The 12687-nt window shown below is 37.1% G+C and overlaps 1 protein-coding gene across 1 annotated transcript in view; it reads right to left on the reverse strand.

Annotated features, from left to right (window-relative positions):
* The window catches only part of COL28A1 (collagen type XXVIII alpha 1 chain), a 162968-nt gene that overhangs the window by 103385 nt on the left and 46896 nt on the right, over positions 1-12687 (reverse strand). The window contains exons 14-15 of the mRNA XM_073898860.1: positions 7056-7124; positions 4321-4389 (exon numbers count right to left, since the gene is read on the reverse strand). Of these exons, the coding sequence (XP_073754961.1) occupies positions 4321-4389; positions 7056-7124 (138 nt within the window). The remainder of the gene's footprint in view (positions 1-4320; positions 4390-7055; positions 7125-12687) is intronic.

A 12687-nucleotide genomic window follows, 5' to 3' on the forward strand; every position in this document is an offset into this window, starting at 1 on the left:
CAAAAATTCCTAAATGGTTATTAATGCCCCAAACACTTCGGGTTAGGATTATAATAGAAATATTTAAAAGTCTAATATTCATAGGGTCCAAGAAAATCAGGATTTGAGAGAGAAATTGAAATGTTTGAAAATTTTCTAAATACCTTTTCCATCTTGCTAAAATACATTTTAAAACTTAAGAAATTAAGGTAAATGCAACAAAATTAAAGAACCTCACCTTTTCCTTCCATGAAATAAATTCGGGAAACACAGTGAGAGTTATCAGTAAGAAGAACAGTATCATTCATTCATTCTTTGTGTCTTTCAACAAATACTTGTGAGTGCCCATTATGTGCCATGGATTGTTCCAAACACTGGGGAAGCAACAGTGACCTAAACAGCCAAAAAGCTCTCTCCTCACAGAGCTTACATTTTAGTAGGAAAAATAGAAGATAGTAAACAAGATAAATAGATAAAATAAGTAATATGTTGAATAAGAATAAGTGCTAAGGAGAAAAATAAATGAAGGAAGGGGGGAGACAACTACAGTTTTGCATGTGGTAGCCAGGGATGGCCTCACTGAAGAGAGAGAAAGAACCAGGTAGAAACACAGGGAAAGCATTCCAAGCAGAGCAAACATCCAGTGTGAGGATGATGCCTGGCACATCCCAGAACAGCAAAGAGACAAATGAGATCCATATTTTATTTTATTTTTTATTTTTATTTTTTGAAGAAGGCTCCATGCCCCATGTGGGGCTTGAACTCACAAGCCTGAGATTAAGAGTCACGTGCTCTACCAACTGAGCTAGCCAGGCGTCCCGGACATATAAATGTCAGTTGTATTTAGGCTCCATCAGGATCCATGAACTTGTTCTTAAACTGCTGGAAAGTAAACATTTTGTTCTTGAGGGCCATACTAAGGTCTCCGTCATAAGTAATGAACGCTGCTTTGGTTGTACCAGAGCAAGCACAGACAATACCTGAATGCACAGATATGCCTGCGTTCTAAAAACACTGTATTTGTAAGAATAACAGCCAGCCCTATAGTTTGCCAATGCCTGGACTAAATAAATGTTTTTATGAACAAAACTGTATCACTGGATCATACTTCACATAATATTAGGGGCGCCTGGGTGGCTCAGTCTGTTAAGCATCCGACTCTTGATCTCAGTTCAGGTCTTGATCTCAGGGTCGTGAGTTCAAGCCCTGTGTTGGGCTCTACGCTGGCTGTGGAGCCTGCATAAAAAAAGAAAGAAACAATGCTGATCCTGTCATTAAGACATGCCCTGGAATATGCTTCTTAGTGTTTTACTTTGTGTCAACCCCCATTCTAAATAAATATCTTAGAGGGAAAGATGTAATGGACTCAAGTTCTAGTTCAGAGCTGGATTAGTCTGATTCAGAATTGGATTGCTTGTCATGTGGCAGGCACTGTGTTAAATGCTTTTTCATGCTTTCTCTCATTTAATCTTCACAAGAACCCTCTGAAAGTAGGCATCTCTATCTTCCAGATGAGGTTAAGTACTTTGCCCCAGTCATACAACCATTAGATGACAGAGGCAAGATTCAAGTTCACTCTCTCTGACTCCAGAACCCACTCATAACCACTATTCTGCAAATATTCAATGAACACATAAGAAGCATCCTCTTTTGTGCATTATTATTTACATTTAATTTCTGTATCAAAACCACTTCTTTGTGTTTTACCAATTACATATTTTGAGAGCCCTTATCATAGAGGTGTTTATCTTATCACTTGAATTACAGACACAAACATGCATGATCCCAGGGTCCTGGGGTCGAGTCCTGCATCAGGCTTCCTGCTAGGTGGGGAGCCTGCTTCTCTCTCTGCCTCTGCCTCTACCTCTCTCTCTCTCTCTCTGACTCGCATGAATAAATAAATAAAACATTAAAAAAAAAGAACCTAACATTATATATGGTGAGCGCTGTGAATTGTGTAAGACTGTTGAATCACACACCTGTACCTCTGAAACAAATAATACATTATATGTTAAAAAAAAAAAAAAGAAGAAGAAGAAGAAGACGATAGCAGGAAGAGAAGAATGAAGGGGGGGAAAATCGGAGGGGGAGACGACCCATGAGAGACTATGGACTCTGAGAAACAAACCGAGGGTTCTAGAGGGGAGGGAGTTGGAGGGATGGGTTAGCCTGGTGATGGGTATTAAAGAGGGCACGTACTGAATGGAGCACTGGGTGTTATACGCAAATAATGAATCATGGAACACTACATCAAAAACTAATGATGTAATGTATGCTGATTAACATAACATAATAAAATTTTAAAAAATAATACACTATATGTTAACTAACTTGAAATTTAAAAAACCAAAAAAATGGCAAATAAAAAGTTGAGACAAAAAAAAAGAATAGGAAAGGAGGAAAGGGGGAAGGGTAAAGATTTGGTAAGGCAGTAGCAGATGAAAGCAATTACTATGTGATAATGTCTAATATTTCAACGTATTTTCTTTGCACGAGCTCCAGATGTAAAAACACAAATGCCGTGACAACAACACCTGAAAAAGTTAATTTACTGAACTCAGAAAACAATAGATCTGTTGTACTCAGTTCTAACTGCTCCAAAGGAAGACAGACAATCTTACATATTTTTAGGTTATTTTGGAGCTGGAGCTGAACTATTTGAACCAAAAACTGTGTTACAACTAAAATTTGTATAACTCACTGTTAACCAGCATCTCTGCTATTTAAATACAGATATCTAAAAGAGACAGCTACCAGTAAATAAAAGAAATAAGTAATTCAAAATTGAAACACAACACCTAAGGTATTCATGAACATAAATCATTATTCTAATATGTAATGTGATAATATGCTTAGAGAACATATAAATGACTCCAAATTGATATGAGGTCTCTGTTTTTTGTACGTTTCTTGTATCATCTTCACCTCTGGGAGCTTTCCCTTCCCTGTGGTCTGTAGGGCTTTATCGGCCTCCAGATCTCCTAGCACCAGCCTCACTACCACTTCTAATCTGGGTATGATCTGCAGCTATTTTAAAGAAAACAATGAACTAATGAGAAAGAGAAAAGCAATGACAGGTTGACCATGGTATTGAACATAAACAATTTTACAGAATACTGTCAGATATGGCCATTTGATGCGATAAACCAAGGTAAAAGCAAGAGCGCTCCATAGTTATGTCTGAGCACAGACAAAAACAAAAAACAGCATCCAAACCACCTATCCCCAGCAAAATGATCAAACGTCCCCCTATACTAGCTAAAGTGAATGACTGCTACTTCTTTACCAATTATAGCTAAGCCTGACTCCATTTTTCCCACCTCCTAGATAAGAGTCATTAAAATAGCCAGTCTTAAAATTACCTCACTTCCTGTACCCCTGAAACAAAAAATACATTATATGTTTTAAAAAAAAAAAAGGAAGATAGCAGGAAGGGAAAAATGAAGGGGGGGAAATCGGAGGGGGAGACGAACCATGAGAGACGATGGACTCTGAGAAACAAACTGTGGGTTCTAGAGGGGTGGGGGTGGGGGGGATGGGTTAGCCTGGTGATGGGTATTAAAGAGGGCACGTTCTGCATGGAGCACTGGGTGTTATACGCAAACAATGAATCATGGAACACTACATCAAAAACTAATGATGTATGGTGATTAACATAACATAATAAAATAAGAAAAAAAATTTACCTCACTTCCTAACAGCGTCCAATCCAAAGTCAACTCCTACTTTCTTAGACACTTCCCAAAAACACCTAACACAAACCCAAATGCTATAAAAAATCTTTCATCTTCTTACTGAGTAGTAATGGGTTCCCCATGGTATGTGGTCTGCCTCACTGCAATGAATCTATAGACCTAACTTTGTTCAGCTATAGGTGGACCCCTCTTGGTCCTTGTTAGAGGGCATCAGCACTAGCTTTCTTAAATGAGTTCTCCTATTTTAGTCCCATTTTAAGGTAATATTTTTTGAGTGAGCATCTAAGGATGGACATGCACATTCTGTAATGGGGTCAAGTCAATACATTTTAAAAAACTTTTTTACTAAGAAGACGTCTGTTTTGCTAATGTTTGGCATTAAAGCTCTTCAGCTGAAGATAGTTTTACTGGAAGTCAAAGCCCAAATAAATGAGACATTACTGTAAATAAACATGATGGGATATTTCAGATAATAATTCCTCCTACATAATAATATACCTTGCATATACTTGATTTATGATTAACTGGATACCTGTGTGATATGGTCATTAGGTTGAATACAGTTCATAAATGTACATGCATAAAGAACAGTGAACAAAAATAATTCTAGTGGCATCTTTCCTATTGTACACCCTCCATGCAGTACCTTGTCCCCTTTGATTGACAGGCCTTGTAATCCTTGTGGGCCAATTGGCCCTTCAGAGCCTTTTTCACCCTGAAAGTATATGGGAGAAATATCAGTATATTAATAAAAATCAGGATTTCAAAATAGTTGAAGCATCCAAAGCATCCAAATTCACTGCTCACTACAAATGGGTAATTCTAGCTGACCCGAAGATCTGTAACTTGCAAAAAAATACAGTTTTAATACTCTTAAATAAGAAGGAATCTGTCCAAACAGAACACATATACAGCATCACTAAAGCTGGAGAAGAGCTCCATTCCTGATAGAAATATCTGGAAATGGGGGGCCTAACTAATCATATAGTACAACAAACTGAATCAATCCTTCATTTCCTTAACACTGCTCAACTGGATCCAGCACACAATGAAAATTTGTCTCTCATATTAGTATATGAACTAACACTTGCTAGTATTGAATACTTATTAAATGTTTTATATCATAATTTATAAAAATTCATTGAAAATTTAGTTTTAAAATGATTCATAGAAAATCTTCTTGGAGGTACTGCTAGAGTCACATGACCTATGTGACTAGCTCTGGTTGTAATGTAATTGCAATGAAGTCATAACACTTTGTGCATTTGTGTGAAAAATAAGCCATATTATTAATTTGGAATAGCATTTATTTAAACGCAGAGTAAAATCAAAGAACACTTGCAAGAAACCTAAGAAAAGGGAAAATATACCTTTAAGTTCCTCTTTATTCATAATTTATTCTACGTCAATGCAAAGTAACACAAGTAGCACACATAGAAAACTCCCCATTGACCCTGCTGGTTGGGGAATGAAGTATTCTGACTAATGGGTTCTTCTGATCATTACCACAGAGTATAATTACATAAGTTGACCCTAAAGTAACACTGAATATAATGGATTCTTTCTGTGATGAGATGCAGGGCGATGCAGTGCTGTGGGTTATGATGAGTAAGAGTGTATCATTCTAACCTTGAACCTGTCACTAAAACTCGCCCTGCAGTATGCTTCTTAGTGTTTCACTTATTCACTTCTCATTTACTTATTTATGTTAAAAACCCCCACAGGTTATAAAGAGAAATAACCCTGGCTATTTGAATTTCCCAGGTTGTTTGGACTACACATAAACAGAAATTTATTATATGACCAAAAAACTCAAGAAATTATGTATTATAAAACTCTCTGAAATGTAGCCCTTAGCTGTTGGCCTGACCTCTGAGAGTAATACTCTGGTTAAGTGAGGACATTAGGAATGTCCCCTTTCTCCTACAGATTATTTCCTTTGATGATGACAAATTAAATTTGTTAGTTAATGAGGGCCTCTTTTAAAATTCAACCCAGCAGTCATTCACAACTTAGTATGAATTAGGTTTTAACTACTTGATCTCCCTGTAGTCAAGATTCAGGTTTCTCACAGACAATAGAATACTGATCATGGCTGAAGAGCATGAGGCTGGAGGGAGAAGGCCAGATCTTAGTGACTGACCAAATGGCTGAAGTAGAAGTTCTTAGACACTTAGAAAACAGCATGTGGTTCTCTGGGTGGTGTGTGTGTGTGTGTGTGTGTGTGTGTGTGTGTGTGTGTGTGTGCATGCACATGTGTTTGGGGGAAAGAATTTAGAAAAGAAAGGAAAAGGACCCCAAAATGTATTCTTGCTTACTCTGAAATGTTGTTGATGCTGCCCAAAATGTCTTGGAAAATCATTTCCCGTGTGGCCTTTAGTAGATGGGGGGACCAGAGGTCAGCAAAGTACAGCCCACTGGCCAAATCCAGCCCACTGCTTGTGTTTTGTAAGTACAGCTTTATTGGAATACAGCCACACTCACTCACTTATACCTGGTTGAGACTGCTCTCATGCTGCACCAACAGAGGCTAAGTCGTTGTGACAGGTACCATACTGCTCACATGGCCTGAAATACTTAGTATCTGGCCCTTTACAGAAAAAGTTTGCCAACCTCTGGTCCAGAGGAACTTGAGTGCCAAGAATTATATATGGGAAGCAGTAGAAACATTTGAATTCTCAATTGCCAGGTAAAAGGTACATTTCTCATAGCATTTTGCCCCTTACGATCACAAGGTCATTCTAGTTCTGTCCTCCCACCCGTATTTCTTTCTTATTATACTAATGGCAGTATGATTACGAACTGGTTTAGTAGTTTCTTATCTGTGTTTCACAACACGAAGCTGTGAGTGAAGTTCTGCCGTAGCTATATGCTCAATAACGTCACCTCTGGACATAAAGATGCTACTTATCACTATGGCTTTAATGACTGCAAACTAAAAGAGTTTTCTCCTTTCCTGTGCCATAATTATATGAGGTAAAAATCTGTCAATTATTTTTTTAAAGATTTTATTAATTTATTTGACAGAGAGAGACACAGCGAGAGAGGGAACACAAGCAGGGGGAGTGGGAGAGGGAGAAGCAGGCTTCCCGCGGAGCAGGGAGCCCGATGCGGGGCTCGATCCCAGGACCCCGGGATCCTGACCTGAGCCGAAGGCAGACGCCTAACGACTGAGCCACCCAGGCGCCCCCAATCAGTTATTTATAATTGCAAATTTCACTATAGTTTCATGTTAAGAGAGATTTACATATTCCTTTATTTAATAGGGTGAAGATAGGAAAATACTTGACCTCTGATAATTGGCTAGGCCACATTTTTTAAAGCTGTAAATCATGACTATGCAAGGCAAAGCATTTTTTCATAGTACAGAAGTGTTGTTACCTTTGGCCCTGGAAATCCTTCTCCTGGTAAGCCCCTCTCTCCTGGTGCTCCCTCAGGACCACGGGGACCCTGTTTAGGAGAAGAGGAAATGAGGAGCAGGGAAAGAGAGAGAAGGAGAGAATAGGAGGTGGGGGAGAAAGAAGGCAGAAGGAAGGAAGAGAGAAAGGATTATATTTTGGTTCACACCGGATGCGGAGATACAGTCCTTCTTAAGTTATTAGTGAGAATCCTTCTAGTAAACTCCAGACTGATTAGTAGAATCATAGAGTGGGAAGAATAATATTCCACTTGATTAGCAGAAGATGTTCTATTCTGGTGTCCTCAAATTAGAGGAAAATGGAAATTAAGTGATGCTTCAGAATAAGGACTAGGAAATAAATCCTATGAGGAAAGTCTAAAAATCTAGGACTGTATGGTCTGGAGAAAGTTGCAGAGTGATTAAATAATTGAAAAGTATCAGGGGAGCTCTGTGAAGAAATCACTGCCCAGCGGCTTTAAAGCATTGAATTCTGTTTCCACGTGTTTTAATTTCTATCCTGATACATTTGGATTCAACCTTGAATTCTTTCAAGGACTGCTTGAATCCACTGGACGTTTATGGGCAAATGGGAATCCTGATAGCATCACATTCAGGTGAAGCATGGTTTTCCATCTCAGTGATTCAAATTAAGAAGTCCAGGTAACTATTGCTCAGAAGGGTTCTCAGGGAGGTGCAAACTTCTCACAGAAGGAAAGAAAAACAACACAGTCTCAGCCTTCCAAGTGGGCTGGCAGGAAACATACTAATTGAAAAAATAAAAGGCAACAGCAAGATACTCACTTGAAGTAGGAATTTTTAAAAGGCTACAAATTCTCCCTCTCTTTCTTCTTGGCCAGAAGGTCACAAAGTTAAAAAGGAATTAAAAAGAATCTTAGAAGCACCAACTGGAGCTTTTCCCTCTAAGCGATCTAAAAAGATAATTAGGGCTTGCTTGGCAGGGAAGTGAACCTAAGATGATATAAAGCCGACTGAGTTGCCCAGAAACTCCAAAGCCAGCACACTGCAGACACTCTAAACGATCTGGGGGCTCGATACTCAATAATCCAGGGTAATTTGAGTGGCGCTTTCTCCTGAAGCCTGGTAGCAGACATAGGATGCAGCATTTGCTAATCAGTGACCGATCATAGTTATAGAACTGTAAACAAGAAAGCTAATTGTATCTCATGTCAAATTTTTTTTGCCTTTCCCTAAATATTATATATTTTAAAAGACAGTCTTCTTCAGTATTTATGCATCACCAATTTCATAAAGGCTTTAATTAAAGGAAAAAGCTAATATTTAATTCCATTTAAATTGCTATGCTGATGGGAAACCTAGCTTTTAACAACCTAAGACCTTAATCAAAGTACTAATATCCATGACAGCTTGCTCTAATGTTAGAGAGATTAACTAGGGGAAAAACAAATATAAGCATGAAAACTAGATTGCAAACTAAAAAGGCAAGTGCCTAGTTAACATCACGTAATTTAACAAAAAAATATTGACAAATTATTCCTCTTTCCCAATGATAAAACAAATGAAAATAACACAATTTACATTAAATGCAAAGAAGTCTTTTTCCAGTTCACTCAATTTTTTTTTCCATTCATTCAGCAAATGCCTGGTGGGTGCAAGGCCCTGTGCTAAGTTCTAGGAACAGCAGATAGACCTGCTCTCTTGTCTCATAGAGCTTACAGTTTTTCATGATAATTGAAAGCATATTATGGTGTCATATGGACGAGTGTTCAAGTCCCAGCTCTGTTGTGTGTTAGCAGCAGGATCTCCAGCAAAGAACTTAATCTCTCTAAAGTTCAGCATCCTCATCATAATGGTGGTAACGATAGTACCTACCTCAACCACAGGAGTTAATATAAGGGTTAGATCAGAGAGACGTGACGCTCTTACATACTGAGCATGCAGTAAATATCTGCTATCACTATCAAAATTATCTTACTTGAATCTTGTGATTGCGAAGAATGTCCTTTCAGGGCATGTTTATGAACAGGGTAGCTTCAGAGTGAATGGTTTACAGGAGGCAATATGACAATACAGAGAGAGGACTGCTGCAGAACATAAACCCGGAACCCTTCTTCCATCCCTGCATTTCTGGAGTCTGCCAGCCAAGATGAGAGTGAAAACAATGGTGGTTTTGAGGAGCCATGTGTCTCAAGATGCTGAGAGCCGAGAACTACTACTCGTGAGTAATCTCTTAAAGGCATTTAAAAAAGCAGTGATTCAAGGTTTAATTACTACACACTGTTGGAGTAATATTCCACATCATCAGTACATTCTCATATTTTCCAGCTAAACCAAATGGAAGATGAGAAAGAGCAGGTACTTGGGTTAGATGAACCGTACTTTATTACAACAGTACCGATGGATTATTTTTAAAAGACAGAAATGCTTCTATAAAAAACTCACGGTGTCCTTTTCAAAAGCCATGAGAACCAATCATAATTATGGCATATTTATTTGACTTCTCATGAATGCCTCTAATTAAAAAAAAAAGTGGAGGAATCTAATTATCAGTTAACACAGTCTGATCAGTGAAATGCTTATTTGAGACCTTAATGAGATAAAATGTGATTGTCCGTTATCTTATTGCTTGTTACTTTTCTTAATAATCTCACTAGCGTGGATAATCAATAAAAGTGGTTTTACCATACATTGCAAGCATTAAAAATAAATATGCTAAATGATAACAAAAATTGCCCATAATATTCAAACAGTACCATCTATGTAATTTTTAACTCTGAAGTATTTACAGTTCTACTTCAGGGGGTATTTTTTACTAATAGTGCTCTGAATGTCCTTGTACAAAAACAAAACAAAACAAAAACCCTGAAACCACTGGAAATCATTCAGACAAAGAAACAAACATAAAGGACTTTCAGCAGAACCTTTTTCAGTCTCAAGGTAAGTCTTTATGTTACTTCTAAGTAATTAAAAAACTTGCAGTGTTGGGTTTTTATTAGGACAGTTTGGTGCAAAACATTTTCATACATTATTTGCGATCCGCCCCACCTTTATTATGATTTCAGTTCCCAATTAAACCATCGATGTCACAGTGTCACTGTGATTTGTGTAATTGTGGATTGGAAAGCAAACAAAAAAGAACTTCATGTTCTGGCAGTATTATGAAAACCCTCTAGCTACAAACAAAAAGGCAAGTAATACAAATTTTTCTTTAACATGAATTTTGAAGGAGGTCCAAAAATAAATAAGTAAGGGAAATCACAGGGCTCCAAAACAAAAAGAGAGCGGAACGCTGGGGTGGTACACATAGAAGCTGATGCTGTGTCTGTCCTGGGTGGAAGAGTGTGGTTGTGTGGTAGAAATATGTCTAGAAAAATCTAAGATAGAGAACCAGAAGCAAGGATTTTGGCTCACTCAATGGAAAATAAGGAGAGAATTAGAGCTGAGATAAAGCTCATAAAGCTAGGCTCTGTGCTGGGCATAGAGCGTGCTTAAGATTCTCTCTCACCCTCTGCACCCCACCATGTAGATATACGTATACACACATGCGTGTATAAAAAGACACACATGTATTCTGATACATATGTGCTTTCTAATTAGATTTTTTTAATATTGAGTTTTGAGAGCTATTTATACAATATCAATATAAATCCTTCATCACATATGTGGTTTGCAAATACTTTTTCTTGGTCAGTAGCTTGTCTTTTCATCCTTTTAACAGAGTCATGGAATAAACATTTTCCACTTTCCAGGAGTCCAACTAATCAATTTTTTTATTTTTTGGATCATGTTTTTTGTAACATGTCTAAGAAATTTCCACCAAGCTGTAGTCCCAAAGATTTTCTCTTATGTTTAATTCAAAAGTTTTATAGTTTTGCATTTCACATTTAAGTCTATGAGCCATTTTGAGTTAATTTTTTATAAGGTGTGTGTGAAACTTACTTGAGGTTCAGTTTTTGGTATATGGATATCCAACTGATCCAGCACCATTTGTTGAAAAAGTTATCCTTCCTCCATTGAATTGTTTTTGCACCTTTATCAAAAAATCAGTGTGTGGGTCTGTATCTGGATCCTCTATTCTGTTCCACTGATCATGTTTCTATGATCTACCAGAACTGCACAATCTTGATTCCTATAGTGATGTGAATAAAATCCTTTCTTCAACTTAGTTCTTCTTTTTGCAAATTGTTTTTAACTATTCTAGTTCCTTTGACTTTCCATACAAATTTTAAAATAATCTTGTCCATATCTATAAAAACATCTCACTGGAATATTTAAAAAGACTTGCATTAAACCTTTTATCAATTTAAGTAGATTGACAGCTTTATGAAGTCAAGTCTTCAATCCATGAACGTGGTGTGTCTCTCAATTTATTAAATATTCTTTTATTTCTAGGCACCTGGGTGGCTCAGTTGGTTGGACGACTGCCTTCGGCTCAGGTCATGATCCTGGAGTCCCGGGATTGAGTCCCACATCGGGCTCCCTGCTCGTCGGGGAGTCTGCTTCTCCCTCTGACCCTCCTCCCTTTCATGCTCTCTGTCTCTCGTTCTCTCTCTCACAAACAAATAAAATCTTTAAAAAAATTTTAAAAAATATTCTTTTATTTCTTTCATTGGTGTTTTATAGTTTTCAGGATACAAGTCCTACGCATGGCTTACTAGATTTTTACCCAAGTATTTCTATTTTTTAATGACTATAAATGCTATTATATCTTAAATTTTTATTTCTATGTGTCTGTTACTAGAATATAGGAATAAAATTGATTTTGTCTGTTCTTTGTATCTATGGGATTCATTTGGTTTTTTGTTTTGTTTTGCTTTTAATTTTCCACATATAAGAGAGATCATATAGTATTTGCCTTTCTCTGACTTATTTCAGTCAGTATAATGTTTTCAGAGTCCATCCATGTTGTTGCAAATGGCAAGACTTCATTCTTTTTTATGACTGAATAGTAATCCATTATATATATTCAATAGTAATCCATTATATATATCGATACATATATCCAATAGCAGTCCATTACGTATATCAATTTCTTTATCCACTTATCCATCAGTGAACATTTAGTCTGTTTCCCTAGATTGGCTATTATAAATAGCATTGACCATGGGGGTGCATATATCTTTTCGAGTTAGTGTTTTTATTTTCTTTGAATAAATACCCAGAAGTGGAATGGCTGGATAATATAGTAGTTTTAGTTTTTTGAGGAACCTCCACATTGTTTTCCACAGTGGCTATGCCAAATTACATTTCCACCAACAGTGCATGAGGGTTCCCTTCTCTTCACATCCTCAACACTTGTTATTCTTGTATTTTTGATAATAGCCATTCTAGCAGGTCTGAAGTGATATCTCATTTTGATTTTGATTTTCATTTCCCTGGTAACTGGTGATGTTGAGCATCTTTTCACATATCTGTTGGTCATCTGTACATCTTCTTTGCAAAAATATCTATTCGAGTATTCTGTCTGTTTTTTGTTATTATTGAGTTGTATGAGTTCTTTATATATTTTAGATATTATCAGATATATGATTTGAAAATATTTTCTTCCGTGCAGTAGATTGCCTTTCTATTTTGTTGATGGTTTCCTTTGATATGCAGAAGCTTTTTAGTTTGATGTAGTTCCAACTTGCTTAT

The sequence above is a fragment of the Callorhinus ursinus genome, unplaced genomic scaffold (assembly GCF_003265705.2).
Source record: "Callorhinus ursinus isolate GAN/ISIS: 27379988/994484 unplaced genomic scaffold, GSC_fseal_2.0 scaffold12, whole genome shotgun sequence".
Classification (NCBI taxonomy): domain Eukaryota; kingdom Metazoa; phylum Chordata; class Mammalia; order Carnivora; family Otariidae; genus Callorhinus; species Callorhinus ursinus.